An 18,006-nucleotide genomic window follows, 5' to 3' on the forward strand; every position below is an offset into this window, starting at 1 on the left:
GATCAGTATCGCGGCCACCGGAGCGCCGGAGATGAGGAAGATGGAGAAGCAAAGTTGCTCATTCACTCACCCACCAGCCAGACATCGAGGTTGGAATTGGAGCGATGAGTCCACCTGTGACAGACCCGCCGAGTTAAAACGCTTAATTAAGCGTAACCGCCATCATTTGAATGCATCAGGCGCATTAGCTTAATTAAGTGTAACTTGACATGCTGTTTCCGACCCACAAACGATTAAATCTTACAAAATAGTAAACTACGCTAAGACTTTTACAAAACAGCTTTAAATTTAAAATTCACAAATGAAAAGATAGCAGCGGAAAAGAATCTAATTTACAGAGCATTTTTACTAGAGAATAAATAAAACAAACTAATAAATCGAGAATTACCGAGACGTGACGACAAGGCGCCACATCGAGCCCACTGATATGACACCTAGTTAGCTCCTAAACCTGAAATAGGGTAAACAACAAACCCTGAGCAACTAATACTCAGCAAGACTTACCCGACCAGTGGGTATAACTTAGCCCACATATCTAGACATGCAAGACAATTTGGCTGGTGGTTGGTTTTGCAGAAAAGGCACTAGAGGTGAGTCCTTATTTTCCAAGTTTTAGCTCCCATTTCTATCAATAGAATTACTAATCATCTATGATTGGCAAAACTACAACAACCAAGGTGATCAAATCATTAATTAGATATCATCAGCCCACATTTCATCTCTTCTCATTCTACTCATTTTCCTTTCTACGATGTGACCAATAGATCAATGCTCTCATAACCGCGAGACACGGCGAATCGATCCGATTTAACCTTGCAAGGTGAACCTAACCAACACGGCACGCAAAAGCCCCGTCGGACCCCACGCACCAACCTTTCCCCTCCCCGCCTCGAACTACAGGAACCAGCCCAACAACATATAGTCAGCCGAGCTCAACGTGAGACCACAAGTAAACATATGCATCCCCAATTCTCCGCGACTACTCGACTCGCCCCAGGAGTTGGGTGCGGGTTCCTATACTTTCGAAGCAAAGCAATACTCGGCTTACCGGTTTCGACTACTTCCTACTCCCGGCATGCGGCTAGTACAATTCAATCCCCGATCAGCACAGCCGACAACGGAACGGCCCTTAATCAACACAGATGGGGCTACACATTCCCCCATCCAGTCTCCCAACCTATATCTTCCATCTTGAATATAATGATTCATATACGGTAACACAAAGACATCCTATATCTCGCGAGTGACAGAATTATCACTCGACTTCTATTGATCCCTATTAAGCATAGCAGTGCTAACGACCTATTCATACTAGTATAAGGCCCAGGAAAACCTAGGGATCATGCAGCTAAAGTTTCAAACAATTCCTAAACCTAATGCACAATTATTAGAGACATATATATGTGACATAATTTAAAATAGTAGGATGTGCACCGGGGCTTGCCTTGTGTCTACTGCTCAACACTAGGGTTAGTTGGGCCTTGGGCCAACTCCTCGCGAACCTCCTGCTGCTGGGCCTGCTCTAGCGGCTCCTGTGGCTCCGCAACCAACTTGTACACCACCAACTCTGTCGCAGCTGCTACACATATGCATATAATATGAGAAATGCGATTATGATTTGTAACTTTGAAACAAGCCTAAACCGTATACACACACCACTGCCCGAGACAACCCGACGTCTAAAATTCTGCAAAACCCGGAATATCCGGATTTTATATCCGGAATATCCGGATTTTCCAGAGTATCCGGGTTTGCTCGCAGTTCTACCCCCAAAACTAAAAACCCTTGCAGTGCAAAAACTAGCCCGCCAAAACTCAAGGTCCTGTTTGATACTAGTTTACGGATGCATATAGATGTGCTTGACCAAAGGGAATCGATTAAAACCTCCTAACAAAATGGATTTGCCAAACCCTAGTTTAAATACCTTGGATGAGTCCTTTCTCCCGCAAGGAACTTGGAATCCACAGCACCCCAGGGAGGAGCACGTGGAGTAGAAGGTCCTCCACGCCGATTGGAGGCTCCCTTGGCCTTGAGATCAAATTGAGAGAGGGTTTGAGCCCTAGGGTTTGGGGGAAAAGAGTGAGAGCGTGAGGGAGAGAGAGCTGACGGGAGAGAGAGTGATATAGGCTGGTGAGTGAGTGAGAGAGAGAGAGAGGTTTAAAACGTTGGTGGGGCCTCGGTGACAAAATCATGCCCGGAGTATCCGGAAACAAACCCGGAGTATCCGGATTATTCCAGAATTTCTGGATTCACACCCAGAAGTTTCGGGTTCTCAATGATTCCCAGAGATAAATTGCGATTGAGTCGACTTGATTTGTTTTTGAAAATTTGTTCAAACATCAAAACTGAGTCATTTGTCACCCCCAATTATATTTTTAGCTAAACATTCTTCTTTCCCTGTTCCTACCTTTTAATATTATTTGATTTCAAAAATGACGCGAACCTTTATTTAGAAATCATTTCAAAAGAGATTTTCTCATTTCACAGGTTAAAATGCTAGTAAGAATTTCTTTAGTGGTTCTGTTCAGGTAGATTTAGTGCTAACAATCATATTAACCATGGGATTAACTTTGTAGTTATGGTGATAAACACCTGAGGTGTTACACCACCAGCGATGGAGAGGAGCACGCATCGATTCGCTGGCTGTCTTGATGTAGGCGGGCGAGGCGATGAATAAAAAGGAAAGGTGGACGATCGATGCAAGCGTGATTGACGACCAGAATGATCATGGAGTAGGATGGACGTACACAAGATTTAAATCGGCAACATTGGGTGGGCATGCGAACGTGAGAGATCACATCAAGCAATAGAGAAAGTAATTAGTGCATGAATAGAAAGGTAATCAGCGCTGTATAAATAGAAATATCGGCCAAAGCTAGACGCCCGCGGAACATAACTATGGGATCAATTTACTTTCCAAAAAAAAAGGTGGATTTACATGTATCAAAGGAAAGTTAAGTACGGTGGATCATTTATTGCTCCCAACAAACATGCGTGTGATTCCATGTTACAATGGAAAGTAAATTTCGGGTATGGTTTGATTTCATTATTGTGTGTGTGATTCCATATGAGATCAATAGGTGGGTACGGTGGGTACATAGGAGAGCTATAGTGAGAAAAATTGGAGGTTTTGAGTGGAAATATTTTAGAAATAGCTGTTTTCGTCTATCCACCATCTTGGGACCTGCGGTATGGGGCCATCTGTGAGGGGTAAGGGTGGTCCACTTTAGATGAGAATTGTTTTCAATTATTTCAACTTTTATAGTATAGATTATAGTATAGATAGTATAGATGTATACTCATGGTAACAAAGTCCTTGCATGCATGGTTTGAATTTCATTTTGAGAAAATGTTTCTTTTTTCCTTTTTGGATTAGGACGGACACAAGTTTTTTCCATCGCTAATAAGTTGGATGGGGTTGGGCCTATGGTAGGCTTGGGCCCTCATGCATGCACCACGGCCCGGATGTGAGGTCGCCGATTTTTGTTTTGGTCCCTTCAAATTTTTTCTGAAAAAAAAGAATGAAAAGAAAAGGTCCGTCAGCTAGCTAGCTCGTTAATTCACAAACTAGTAGACTACTAGAAGTGAAGCAAGGAGTTGTTGAGGAATACGTAGTGGCGAAGCAATTGATCAGCAAGCAGAGTAGCATATTATCTGCTAAATGCTAATGCGCTGCGAATCGAACCATGTATTATATTATATATGCAGTAAATTAAAGCAGAGATAGATGAAGCAAGCAGTATGGAATAAGCCAATAAAGTATAGTAAAACAACATGCTGAGAATATCGCCGTACGTGTGGCGAATATTTCTGATGCTGTCCGGTCACAGAGTTATCTAGCAGACTTCAAATTACTTTGGGTTTGAATTAACAAATTTATAGGAAATAATATTACTATTTCTAACGCTAAATTGGTATAATAGGAAAAGATATTTAATAATAAATATAGACCTATATGGTTTCACAAGTGTTAGTTGACTCTTTTACAGGTACGATCAAACTCTAGAGGGTCGTTTGACTTAATTATGATGACAAAACTAGTATAGAAGAGGAAGGATGTACGAAGGAATTGTATATATAGTTTTTTTGGAATAGTTGTGGAGGTAGCACTACCCGCTGCTCTCTTCACTGCTCCTGGATGTATCACGGGTGAATCAGTGTCGCTCGAGGTCAAGAACAGAGGAACTGCGTGCATGGATTCGGTTTGACTTTATTACGAACTTGTTGCGAGAACTACTTACTAATCGGAGTACATGCGGCATGATCCAATCCAAGAACTAACTGAGAAAAGAAACACAAATAAAGGTCCAAGTCCAACTAGCTAGTAATAAGTAGCTCATTTATTCTATTTTCAACTACTAGCTAGCTCGATCGCCATCGCTGAATATAATCGATCAGTTGATGCTTGCGCTGTTGGCGGCGCAGCACCCGAGTCGTCCTCGCCGCTGCTTACTATTGACTTTCCTCCCGGAGGCGTCGTCGTCTCCTGGCGCGGCGCCGCAGCTGCTGCCGTCGACGCGCATCATCAGGGGCGCGGCGGCGTCGGCCATCCTGAAGGAGTCGTCGTGCTTGGTGCGCACCACCACGCAGGCGCACCGGTCCAGGGACGCGAAGAACGCGCCCCGGATGCCGCCGCCGACCATCTCGGCGGCGCGGCACAGCGGCCTGCCGCACCCTGCCGCTGGCCCGGGGCCGTGGGCGTGGGAACCTGCCGCTGGCGCCGGATGCAGCCCGCGCGCGCGGCGCTCGCCGCCGCCACGGCGGAAGGCGAAGGGGACGCACCGCGGCGAGGAGGAGGACGAGGAGGAGGAGGCGAGGGTTGCCATGAGCACTGAGCAGAGCAGTGGAATGGAATTAGCTAGCTACTTGATGTGCCGCTGCTTAAAATTAGGAGAAAGGATGGGGATGGAAAGGGAATTATGCAGCAAACTAGAGAGGATGCCTTGCCACGTCAGGGCGCACATCAGCACATTGCATCGATGCGATTCTTCCTCCTTTCTCGTCTTTCTTTTTTTAAACTAGTCGGGTGCACGTGCAGCACGAATCGTGTTTAAAGAACAATTTTGCGAAAAAATAATCACCCTAAATTTTAGTTGTAACAAACATTTTTAAGAAGTAAAAACAAGTAGCAAGGTCTCGGTTGTGGTGAAAATAGACAAAATTTCTAAAATATGAAAAAAGTATATATATATAATTATAAAAGTAGGTAAACTAATGTGTCTGCTTCGGAGGTGGTGTGGCCTGTGTGCCCCTCCCAGCGCGCACAGCATGCACTGGCTCCTTTCCCCTCCATCCACCTGCCACCCCACACACTCCCTAGCCTAGAGCAGCGATGCGCCCATGCCCGCGAGGCAGGGCCAAAATTTCTCAATGGTATTTTACTGAAGTCGCAACCTTTTGATACTATGAAACCAATTTTCTCAATTTCAAAAGAGCGCTAAAACACAACTCTTATAAGCTGATCACGATCACCTTGAGTCCGCAAGGTGCATATCTGTGCGGCTACGTGCTACCATTTTCGATCCAACTAATTCAGGCCAACACTTTCGGCCCAACTATTTCCGCAGGCGCACTCTTTTCCTATCGTGGCACGCACGTGTTCAAAGAAGAAAGTTGTAAAAAAAACTCACAATAAATTTTAGCTCAATAAGCATTAAAAAAACTATATATTTAAAATGGTACTCAAAATATAAAAATGTATAACAACAAAAGCATTTGTAACACCGTAGATGATATATAACACTATAACGGTACATTCAACATTTCAGCTTCACTTGTATGTGGTCAAATTAGAATCTGAACAGAAAAAAAAATCTGAATTATGAACCTCTCAACACTTTTATGCTGTTCATCAAGCTTCCAACTCTTGTTCCACCAAAAATATATAGCTTGTGAGTAGAAATGTTCATCCTTTACATTCGTATTCAGTCGTTAATGCTTAGAGATGATCCAAACAAAAAAATAACGAGCTAACAAAAAAACATTATATGTGGTGAGTTGAATATTTTGCAGCCGATAGCTGAAACTATAAGAAGCTAAATTGAATGACTCCATCCACATGGTTCTCAATTGTATATACCACATCTCAATCAAACAAACATTCAGTGCTGCAAGTGTCTTTGCTTCTGGTCAATAGAATAATGAGAAATGGCTAATTACTCAGTACCATTACTCAGTAAGTTAACTTGACAAGATTTAAAATAATAAGACACCTTCTCTAGGAGGTCTCAGGCTAAAAGGTATTGTCATTGCTCTAAATGACAATAGCAGAGTAGTAAAACTTAGTGTTATCACAAATGCATATATGCACAGAAGTGTACCTGACCAGGGCAATGATGTCCTCCATCATGGCATCAAGGAGTGCCACCGCCACCTTTCATAATGAGGACCATAGCTACCATCACCAGCAAATGCCTCTCTCCTTAATGACATCTACAACTTCGGACACAAAGCTCGCTGTTCCAATGTGTTACAACATTTGAAGCTACTGGAACTCAATAGCAATCACACTTATATATGTTCTTAAGGCAACAGAATGGATCAAATCAGATAAAAGGCAAAGTGATGTTACTACCAAACTTTTCCTGAACTGTTCTATATTATGTACTTTGGTAGAGAAAAACATATTCAGATTTGTTTTACCAACATTTGAAGCTCGCTGTTCCTGAACTGTCCTGAACTTTGGTAGAGAAAAAAATAGTAGACAAAGTCACTCAACTCTTCTATATTATGTTCAGTTAAAACAATAAAATAATCCTGAACTGTCTAATCCTTGGTGCTGTTCTCATTGACTAAATCCCTCTAAACCTGAACTGTTCAGATTGCTCACTGAAGAAACATATTCATGTCAGAAACATTAGAAACTACAATAAGCCAGCAAACATGTCTTCCCCTCCTCTCTCATCTCTCTCTCTCTCCCTTTCCCTATTTTGAGCCTATGTAAATAATCCCAATGAAATAATTGCCTCTTTTTTGAGTCACCATCACACCACTCTGAAATGGATTCAGTGTTGTACCAAATTCCAAAAGCTCTGATCAGATAAAATACACCCTCACACGTTTCCAAGTTTATTGATTGTGGATAAGCTAGGAAAAAAATGGGAAGAAGAAAAGGCATATATTGGCTCAGTTCAGAACTTGCATAAGCTCTCAGTCCATAAATAATAGGAAAGAAGAAAAAGAAAAGTCACATGAAGCTTCAAATATAATATCAATTAAATTCATCTACTGCCCACCATGCATGAATTAATTAAAGTGTACCTGATAAGAAGAGGGGTGACGTTAATTAGCTTGCACAATAGTATTTGCAGAGCTTCCTTTTATCGCCATTGAGGTTCCTTTGATCACTGCTAAGGTTGTCTTGGCATTCCCTGTGACATACGACTTACACAACCTAGGAGGCTAGGATGCAGTTCTGTAGTTGGAAAATTTTGATATCGTAGAAAAGGAATGTGGCAAACAAGCAAAGTGCCTATACTCTATATCACACTGCAGGAAGCCAGGAACAAGTTTTATTATTTCTATTATGTTGGCTTTTTATTTGTGCGAAGGACCAAACATAATTCGATTATTGAAGAAGCTTACATCTGTCCTTGAACAAAGGCCAGAAGAAATAAGTACCAATTCAAAAATGAAAAGGAGGGTTACAAAAGTTGGAGACCGAAAAGAGGTGAGGAAATTCAGCCTAATCAACAATACTGCTTAATTTGCATGCCGCAGATAATGATACCACAAAAGCAATAACATGGACCTACATGTATTACTAAAAACAAAATTAAAGACTTATAGGTTCAAGAACAGAAGTACATCTCACCCTGCTTAATATCAGTGCAACCATGTGGATATTATATGCATGTTAACAATGCATTGTATCTCAAATAACATGATGAAACTCTGCTTCTGGTAACTCCAATTAGAAGGGAAACATATGCACATGCAGCACCAAAATAGATGAGTGGCAACAGAGACCTAAGATAAATATTGAACCATTAATTAAAATGGACATGTGAGAATGATACGGGACTCTGACATGAGCAAATCATCAAATATAAAGTATTACACAGAAAATATATAAATTGAGAAATGATATTAAAAAAAGGGATCTTGAACCAACATTTCTCGCATACACTCATATCTTGCCAGTGATATTGCCCAAAGGAGCGGTCCTCCCATAAAAGATATCTGGCGTCTGTTCTAACATTCTTTTAAGCATTCCAAAATTGGGTGAGTTGGGGCCACTTATAACACCACACCACTGATGAACAGAAGGCAACCAACAAGAAAACAACTCTTACTTTGTGCAAGAGAAGAGCTAAAATCTATATCATTTTATTTTTTTTAAAAAAATAAAAAACAGTGATCCGTCCATTTTTGCAAGTATAGTATTTCATAATAAAATCACAGGAATTGGTCAGTATATGAACATATCTTTGATGAAAAGAGCACAAATGTAATATAGTTTTTAATAACCAAATGGAGTTTTAAAAAAATAAACCACAGAGGTGAGTAGAAAAAAAGGCACTAATCGATAGGCTACCTGGCATGTGAGTTCTGATAGTAGTTGTCAGTCATCAACGAGTGAGGCCTCATGCACACACAAGAGGGGGTGTGCATGCCATGCCCTGTCAGATTGTGTGTGTGATTCTTTTCTTTTGTACAGTTACTTTTGAGCTGAACCTTTAAGCTAATTATTTTCATAACTAAAGGAGCCTCAGCCACTTAACTCCTAGCCGACTTGGTTGATGGTACAAAATTAGATCTGAGACGTGATTGGGCTAAAAGAATTTCTTATAAGCACCAGGTAAGTGCCACTAAAGGTGAGGATCGGATAGCAAAGGTCGTATGGGAAAGAAATACCATAAATGGCAATTTTGATAGGCAATGGTAGCATCAGCCATTGCAATACCCCCCTTCTACCTAGGCAGTGGATCACCAATCACATGGTAGTGGTGTTCCTTGAATGAGCAGTGGGCAATATTTAGTATGTCTGCAAGACAAAAAAAGGATATATTAATAGGGGCAGGTTAGCAAGACAATGCTACATGAGAAAAATACAGATACTTGAAAACACACTTTCGATCCAGAGATTTAGTTCATGGTTTGAAACATTAGTGTGCAATCATTGAATGCAAGTAGCCAATTACACCAAAACAGCCAGACAAATCCCAATTTGTTCTACATTTTTTCACAATTTGTGCATGTAAATTCATGAGGTAGATCCCCACATCTGGACAGAGAAACAAGACATTCATCCATCGCAACAATTATTTTCTCCTGTCGATACTTATCTTAAAACTATTATGTAGAAGAAATTGCAGATACAAGGTCATTACCAACAAAAGACATCAATGCAGTGAAGTTTTCAGCAATTATGCATGGCGGATAACAAGGGCTAACCAATTTAGCGAATCCAATCTCGTGTTGAACACTCTCCATGATTTTGCATTCAGATCAAAGGGCCTAATAAACCATAGAAGCATGAAAAGGACGAACCAATGCACCTGGGAAGAAAAACAGCAGCGACGTCTCCACCACAGCGCGGCCGCACTCGACAGGGCGAATCATTGTTGGATCTCCATCATGGATGTATGGTGGCTGCTGCTCTGTCAGGCTCCTCCACATGGATGTATGTGTGCTCCTTTGCCGAGGTAGGCACAGATAGCTCGACCTCCTAGATGCGAGAAAATTGCATTTTTGGGACTCGAAACGTTGTGCTTCGCTATTTTAGGATTTCAAACATCGACTTCGTTAAAACAACCTTTGAAACATTGGCTCTTCGCTATACATGACATTTGCTCCTTTTAATCAATTTAGTAAATCAAAATACATGTATTTGCACCCTCTAGGACCCTTTTGCCCTTATGCCTAAACCCTACACACTCGACGTGACCTCCGTTTTCCTCCCGACGCATCCTCCCGACGCCGACATCCGACGCCGCCATGGATGGCTCTCCTCCCGAGATCGCCATAGAGCCCTCTCTGCCCGACGCTGCCATGGCCTCGCCGCCCGATCCATCCTCATCTACTCCCGACGCCGCCATGGAGGGCCAAGGCGCAACGGCCTGTAGCCTGGCTGCCTCAGGCCTAGGCACGCCGGCTGTTGGCCTTGGCGATGGTGGCTGCTGCGCGCCGGCCGCCGGCCTTGCCGAGCCGGCCGTTGGCCTTGCCATGCCCGTCGACGAGTGCTGCAGCGCGCCGGCCGCGGGCCTTGCTGCGCGGGTCGACGAGTGCCTTGCTCCTCCCGACGCCAGTGCTATAGCCCTTGCTAGAACGTTGTTGCCCACTACTCCTCTTCAAGCAGTAGAGTACAACCTTCCTGTACTTGAAGTGCAAAGGTAACAGCCATAATGAATCTATTTTTTTAACCTGTACAGTAGTAGGCAGTAGTACTAAAAGTTGTTTTTTCTTGTTTAGTTTCCAAGTAGATCATGTGGAAAATATAGAAAGAGTTGACTGGGATAGTATACAGATAGTGGAGACACATGATGAAGAAGGTCGTATTGCCGTTATGAGTGAGAACCAGATGTGTGAGCTTTTAGGTTTGTCAGAGGAGGAAGCAAGAAATATACCTGCACAGGGCTTTGAACGCCGAATGGATGAACAGGGGCATGATGATGAGCTTGGGCAAAAATAATGATGGTGCTGAAATTCCTACCAGTGATGCCATACCAGGTGAGCATCGTCCAGCTTCAGCGTCTCGCCGGAACCATGCGCCAACATCGTCCAGCATGCTCACAGTAGTAGGCGACGAGGGGCGTTCGTGCTTCTGCAGGTCGTCGGCGCGCCGCAGTTAGGGCAGCAGCCCCTTGGCTCCGCGTCGCTTGCCATCGAGGCGGGAGGTGCCGGCGCGCTGCAGCACTCGTCGACTGGCGTGGCAAGGCCAACGGCAGGCGCGGGAAGGCCGGCGGCCGGCGCGCCGCGGCCGCCGTCGACCCGTGCGACAAGGCCAGCGGCCGGCGCAGCAAGGCCAGCGGCGGGGCGCTGCGGTCGGACGTCGGCGTCGGGAGGAAAACGGAGGTCGCGTCGGGAGGAAAACGGAGGTCACGTCGAGTGTGTAGGGTTTAGGCATAAGGACAAAAGGGTCCTAGAGGGTGCAAATACATGTATTTTGATTTACTAAATTGATTAAAAGGAGCAAATGTCATGTATAGCGAAGAGCCAATGTTTCAAAGGTCGTTTTCACGAAGTCGATGTTTGAAGTCCTAAAATAGCGAAGCACAACATTTCGAGTCCCAAAAACGCAATTTTCTCGGATTGGTGCGACGGCATTTCACCTGTTAGGTATTGCAGTTTTCACCAGAGATAATCTCGTACCATTGCATCTGGCGCTTGGAGCAGAGAGGGGGCATGTTCTTGACGGTGGTGTGGACGGTCGAGGAGGAGGCGGACAGGCGGACAGGCCACGAGTCGATGAAGCCGCTGCCTCCCCTCACGCAGATGAGGTCACGGCGAGCCGCGCCGCCGCCGTCCCCGGCTGACGCCATCTCGGCGCGATGCACACATCCTTGTGGACGATGCACCGCCGCAGCCTGGCAGCCACACGCCGCGCCCTCGCCCGCTCCGCCTCCCTGCGTCCGCCTCCGCGCCACCGCGGATCGCCCCGCCCGCGGCGCCTGCTCCGCCTCCGTGCAGCCGCGCCCTCGCCCGCTCCGCCTCGCCGCCCCCGCCTCCGCGCCACCGCGGCCGCGGCCGCTCCACCCGCCGGCCGCCACGCGCTCCCACCACCCGCGCGGATCCAGCGTGGTGGCTGCTCCACGCAGGGGACCGAGCAGGGGAGGGAGGAGGGGTGCGCGGTGGGGGATGGGGAGCGAGGAGGGCCGGCGCAGCGAGACAGGGAGGAGGGGGAAGGAAGGGGAGCAGCGCCGCGGTGGAAGGAAGGGATCAAGGAGGAACTCCACGCTGCAATCACGAAAGACACCGTCGCATCCGCCTGTCCGCTGCAATCAAGGAGGCGGGTACGGCGCTTGGGCGGGTAGGTTCCACGGTGAGAAAAAAAACGTCTGCGGAGGCAGAAACATCGCGGAATCGGAGGTTTTGCCGTGCGGGGGATTTTGGTCGAGCCTGATCAACCAAAAAAGTATCTATTTCTTGGGCTGAGAGGGTGGGGGTAATATTTTTGGTAGGAGGCTATTTCAATTATTTTCATTCCTTATAGTATAGATATAGATTTCTTCTTTTAGCACCAATAGCAATCATCAATGATGAGTAGATGGGCTTGTTTATCGGAGCCGAAAAAAGCCTGGCCCGTTCCATATATAGATGGGCCGATGCAGCCCAGCAGAAAACTGAAAGATCAGCAAGCAGGTCGGTATGCAGCTGCATATTTTTCGGGTTCTGTAAATGTTGTGTGTGTGGTGGCCAAGTCTGCAGCTAACCATCCATCCATCCACTGTCGTCTCTGCTTGCTTAGAGCAAGTATTATGGTAGACTACAAACAGGCTGAATTCTACATGAAGGAAGCAGGCGTTTCACAAACCGCCGGCCGAAAGGAAAGCTTTATTCTCTGCTTGTGGGCCAACACCAGCATACCCGCCGGCTTGCAGCCTGTAGCAGGCGCGGAGCGGGCGCTTGGCCTCGCGTCCCAGCCTGCAGGCCGGCGTAATTATTAAACATGCCCTTATGGGAGTGCCGGTTTGACTCTTGCATGCTTGTGGTTCGTCCAATACGATGATGATGGCCGCCAATGGGCAAGCTAGCATTTGCAAGTGCAGCAGCAGTGGTACCTGCAGCTGGCCAGCAGCATCAGCAGTGAGCTGCAATTACCAGCCCATGGATGATCGTGTGGTCGGTGTGTGCTCATCATTTCCATCAGGTATATGCTCGGCTGTCGATCGGCAACTCAAACTTTGCTCAAGAGCGTCCATACCAACAACTGATGACATGCGCCGTCCAGAATGGCGCTTCCATAATTCAACCAGTTGCAGTACGTGCAGGTGAGGGAGAACTCTGATGGAGGTTGTTGCTCTGACCTCTGATACATTCCATTACATCCTTTTGCTTGCATGCCAAAAAGTTGCGCGCGCGCACAAGTCTCCTCATGGTTGGGTTGGAGTAAATAAAGGAGGAAGTAAAGTCGGTTGTAGCTCGATCAGATGCATCTGATGCAGAGCAGAGCGATGGCTATTGCCCAGCACAGCAGTACAGCTAGCTTTGTTCGTTTATCTTCTCCATCCAGTGAGTCCAGCTGATCGATGCATTATTTCTAGTAGCACAACTTTATTTGTTGTTCCCATCCAGTGTGAAAAGGGGAGGCAGCTTTGCTAGTGCCTAGTGCTGCTGTCAATCTTTTCTAACAAGCAATAATCCTCAAAAAAGGGGGAAAATGAAATACCTTGTCAGACAATAGTCTTGCCAATAATATAATTCTCAATAAAACGGCTAGCCATGCATTTTATCAGTGTGTGCTACTCCTACTGTCCTAATAGCTAGGTAGCGCACGCCACGGCCAGAAAGCTAGCCATGGCCCCGCAACGCCGCTGCGCCGGCACCCTGCTCTTCCTTGTGGCCGCCACCGTCGCCTCCGCCGCGCGCGACCTCGACGCTGCCAACTCCCTCCCTGCGCCGGCCGCCGGAACCAAGCCCGACCCTGCTTATCACGGAGGATACGGCGGCGGTGCCATCCCGGCGGCTACTACGGCGGCGGTGGAGGGTACGCGCACGGCGGCGTGGAGGTGCCGGCGGTGGCGTGCCAGGAGAAGGGCCCCTGCTACGGCAAGAAGGTGGCGTGCCCCAAGCGGTGCTTCTGGTCCTACAGCCGCTCCGGCAACGGCTACGGCGCGGGCGGCGGCGGAGGCTCCTGCACCGTCGACTGCAGGGCCAAGTGCACCGCCACCTGCTGATCCATCGATCTAGATCGACATTATAGCTGCCCAAGATCTAGTATTTGTACCTACCATGTACTCCTACTGTCTGTCCGTCTACCGCTGATCTTTTACATCTCTCCTAACCTAAATAAGCGCGCATGGTTTCTTTTTTTTTATGCCTCAATCCTAAACACGCACTATAACTCAATGTGCATGTTGTGTGCAGTGTGCTTTTGTTAATCGCGTAAAAATTGCGGTGCTATATATCAGTCAAATTTTTAGAATACCTTTAGCAGTAATCAATCACAAGTAGACTGACGAGAAGATAAAAAAATCACTCGATTCTTTCCATTGGGATGCAGCGAGGATTCGGGTGAAAATTAAGCCTGGTGACCATCACTCAAAAAAGGTGATCCCACCCATAAACAGGATAATGGACCTGTTATCTAATTGAAAAAATTCCCAGCGGATTGCAAGGCGCGCCAAGACATGGACAAGACACAAATTTAAAAATATAAAAACTGAAATTGACAATAGTATTGATGTATCTTAGTCTTACAAAACATTATAAATCTTTCCATTAATTTGTGTAACCCCCCCAAAAATGATGTTACACAGAGCACAAACAACTTAAAATATTAGAAAATAATGATAAACACATTACACTATTTCATTTGGGCCAACGCCAGGAATTTATTCGGCCCAGTTATCTTCCATTTGGGCTTCGGGAGGCCCATAGCTTGCTTCTTCTCTTCTCCCCTCCCGTTTCCTTTCTCTCTCCCCCTTCTTTCCTGGCGGCGCCACGACGGGTCGACGGCTGCCGCCGCCCTTCGCCGTCGGGCCACGACCATCCCACCAGGTACGCCCTCGCCTCTTCTTCCTCTCCATTCCATTCCCGCTGTTCCAACCGAAGCAATCCAAACCCTAAGTAAGCTTCTATGTGCATTCGAATGAATCTAACCCCACTAAATTCGATACTTTGCAATGTCTCGTACTGGATCCGCCCGCCCCTGCTGGCCACTGCCATGTTCATCCCAACCGCCTAGTCTCAACTCCCCTCCGCATCTTTGCCAGGAGCTCTTCTCCATCTACCATGTGCTGGGAAATGCGGCCGCAGCTCGGCACGACGCGGCGCGCCATCTGGAGCAGCTGGCCCGTCCTACGTTCCCACCACGAGCTGCCCCCCACATCTTCTTCCCACTCCGCGAACAAGGTCGCCATGGCCGCCGCCTCGCCGCCACCGGCCGAGAGGAAGAGGGGCACGGTCATCGTCATCTCGGGCCCGACCGGCGCCGGGAAGAGCCGGCTCGCGCTGGAGGTGGCCAGGCGGCTCGGGGGCGAGATCATCAGCGCCGACTCCGTCCAGGTCTACCGCGGCCTCGACGTCGGCTCCGCCAAGCCGTCCGCCGCGGAGATGGCCGCGGTGCCGCACCACCTCATCGACATCCTCGACGCCACCGACGACTACTCGGCCGGGGCATTCTTCCGGGATGCCCGCAGAGCGACGCGGGATGTGCTTGGCAGGGGCCGCGTGCCCGTCGTCGCGGGAGGGACCGGGCTCTACCTGCGGTGGTACATCTACGGCAAGCCGGATGTTCCGCGGTCCTCCATGGACACCACTTCGGCCGTGTGGTCTGAGCTCGTCAGTTTCAGGGAGAGCGGCCAGTGGGAGGAAGCGGTCGAGCTGGTGGTCCAGGCCGGTGACCCCAAAGCTCTCGACTTGTCTGTCAATAACTGGAACAGGTTGAGCCGCAGGCTCGAGATTATCAGGTCATCAGGTTCCCCTCCGTCTGCCTTCGCCTTACCGTACAATTCATTTCATGGACATCATGCTCATGCGGAGCTAACCGAGGTCTCTGCTGACGGAAACTGTGAAGCCGGGAAACTGGATTACGACTTCTTATGTATTTTCCTTGCAAGTTCGCGCGTTGAGCTGTACCGGTCGATCGATCTGAGGTGTGAAGAGATGCTGGCTGACACGGGAGGCTTACTTTCAGAAGCCTCGTGGCTGCTTGATATCGGTCTGCATCCGCATATCAACTCTGCAACTCGCGCCATCGGTTACAAGCAAGCCATGGAGTACCTGCTGCAATGTAGGGAGAATGGAGGCGAGAGCACCCCGCAGGAGTTCCTCCAGTTCCTGGCCAAATTTAAGAGCACATCTAGGAACTTCGCAAAGAGGCAGATCACCTGGTTCCGCAATGAGATGATCTACCAGTGGGTCGATGCTTCGCAGCCCTTCGAGGAACTTGTTCGGTTTATTTGTGATGCCTACCATGACCGTGGTGCAAGGGTGGTTCCTGAATCGCTTGAAATGAAAAGGGAAAGTTGCATGCACAAAGCCCGTGATCTCAAAACCTATCGCTCAGAGAACAGGGTGTTCTGTGGGGATGACGACTGCTCTCATATTTTGGATTGGATTAGGAGAACACAGCGGAGATAAGGTCTAGTTCTACACTCTTGTCATGATTTTTTTTCCCCAACTTGAAATTGTCCTGCTTTTGGGTGTTGACCAATTAGCAAATGATTTTTTAGGGCAATACATAGATAGTCCAGGAATTTAGTTTATAGGTTTGAACTCTGTTTTTCATCATAGTGCAAATGCCTTGGCAAAGTGCCACATTGGAATGAAAATTCAGGTTGCTTCTTTGGCATCTCCCTCTTTGAACTTTGTAGGGAGCTTGGATGCTATTTTCTGGGGAGCACTGGATTTTGTTAATTTTTTTAGCTGGAATTGAATGGCATACTTTGCGAAATTGAAATGAGATGTTTTGAGGACTATCCGTTTTATTCGAAATGAACTGATACGTATTTGGTCATCTGTTTGGTACTGGTTAAAAGAAGGAATATAAAATCCAAACTGGTGGAGGTTTCAGGTTGGTTTCAGCTGGCTTCGAAATGGATGGAAAAGGTTTGTTGAGCAATCACTTTGAGGTTGTCTGATACATATTGTTGCGGAGCAACCTAACACATATCAGACTGATGTACCTTTTTCTTTGGGCTTATGCTTGATATATGATCCCAATCATGTAGTTCCACTAAATTAACTAGGTGATGCAACCGTTTAATCTTATATCTCATTCAGTGTACACACATAGAATTTCTAACTCTTGTATGTGCTGTACATTGGCAATCAATGGCAGTCATGTCTGTGGTACTTCCTGGTGAATTAATATAGCTTTCTGTTTAGAGGGTCTATGCACATTTCAGCATAACAAACTGCATATCTTAATGGCAGATAGGTTTGAGTGCAGACTTAATTTCTGAGCTTCAAAGATTGGAACTTGCAAATAACTTCTATTCTTATAGGATGAGAAGGCAGAGCACTCTGTAACATGAATAAATTATGTGTTTTGGATTAGCCCATGTATACATGACTACTCTACTTCCTCTAGGCTGTTTTTGCCCACAGCTGAAAGAATCCTATATACCCTACTTGTTTCTGACAACCAGCTCGAGGGGACTGTGACTCTCAGTACCAGCCTTGTGGAGGAGGCTCCTGCAAACACTCTCCTTAAGCTGCACCTTAAGGAAAACTCAGTTTCCAAGGATCTGTATGTTTGGGAGAGTAGCAATGATCTTTGATCGATAGCTTTAATCATTATACATGGATATTTTGCAGCAGAGTGCCTTAATAAATTCATCTAGGTTACTTCTTAATGGGTCAATTTGAATTATCAGGCAATTTCTCATGTTTGCTCGACAACATCCAATGGTTATGAAAGATGTCTATTATTTATGTTGTGCAAAATCGTCATGGTAGACCTATTTTCTCGTATCCATATCACTGTTGTATCTTAGTTTTTTCCCATGTTTTCTAGAGATGAAGTCTTTGTTAAATTGAGCAAATCTCTTGGAAGATCATAATCCGTATATAATGTTATTTTTAGCTGCTCTTGATACAGGCGGCATCATATATATGACCCTACCACTACCAGTAAATAGCTGCTCTTGACTATGTATATTAGTATATATGTATTGCTCTGCTTGGTCTGAACATAGTAAAGAGACCAATCATTCCTTCAGCTTGGCTTACAATTGCTGTAGCTTTTAAATCCTTTGGCCACTCAAGTTTCTAAGTAAATTTACAGGTAGTACCCTCTATATGTTTTTTTTATATAAATTTGGAAGTAATTATACTAGTCTTTTTAAGACTGCGGCAGAGATTCTGTTTGGTCACTGAAGTAGTTTGCTGAAGGTATAA

At 46.2% G+C, this 18,006-nt stretch overlaps 2 protein-coding genes and 1 long non-coding RNA gene across 3 annotated transcripts; 2 read left to right on the forward strand and 1 right to left on the reverse strand.

Annotated features, from left to right (window-relative positions):
* Positions 1 to 7,972: 7,972 nt before the first annotated feature.
* On the reverse strand, positions 7,973 to 9,534 carry LOC120700245. The gene is made up of 2 exons (XR_005685820.1): positions 9,501 to 9,534; positions 7,973 to 8,986 (listed from the first exon to the last, which is right to left on the reverse strand). It is a non-coding gene; the product is annotated as an uncharacterized LOC120700245 (long non-coding RNA).
* A 2,265-nt stretch (positions 9,535 to 11,799) lies between these two features.
* On the forward strand, positions 11,800 to 14,035 carry LOC120701165. Its single transcript, XM_039985308.1, has 2 exons — positions 11,800 to 11,931; positions 13,425 to 14,035. The coding sequence occupies exons 1-2, from the start codon at positions 11,800 to 11,802 to the stop codon at positions 13,836 to 13,838; spliced, it is 546 nt and encodes a 181-aa protein (XP_039841242.1). The 3' UTR covers positions 13,839 to 14,035.
* Positions 14,036 to 14,601: 566 nt separating this feature from the next.
* LOC120700246 (tRNA dimethylallyltransferase 9-like) lies at positions 14,602 to 16,875 on the forward strand. Its single transcript, XM_039984470.1, has 2 exons — positions 14,602 to 14,661; positions 14,877 to 16,875. Exon 2 carries the CDS (start codon positions 14,896 to 14,898, stop codon positions 16,243 to 16,245), a length of 1,350 nt encoding a protein of 449 aa, XP_039840404.1. The 5' UTR covers positions 14,602 to 14,661; positions 14,877 to 14,895; the 3' UTR covers positions 16,246 to 16,875.
* The last annotated feature ends 1,131 nt before the right edge of the window (positions 16,876 to 18,006 follow it).

The sequence above is a fragment of the Panicum virgatum genome, chromosome 3K, assembly GCF_016808335.1.
Source record: "Panicum virgatum strain AP13 chromosome 3K, P.virgatum_v5, whole genome shotgun sequence".
In the NCBI taxonomy this organism is placed as follows: Eukaryota; Viridiplantae; Streptophyta; class Magnoliopsida; order Poales; family Poaceae; genus Panicum; species Panicum virgatum.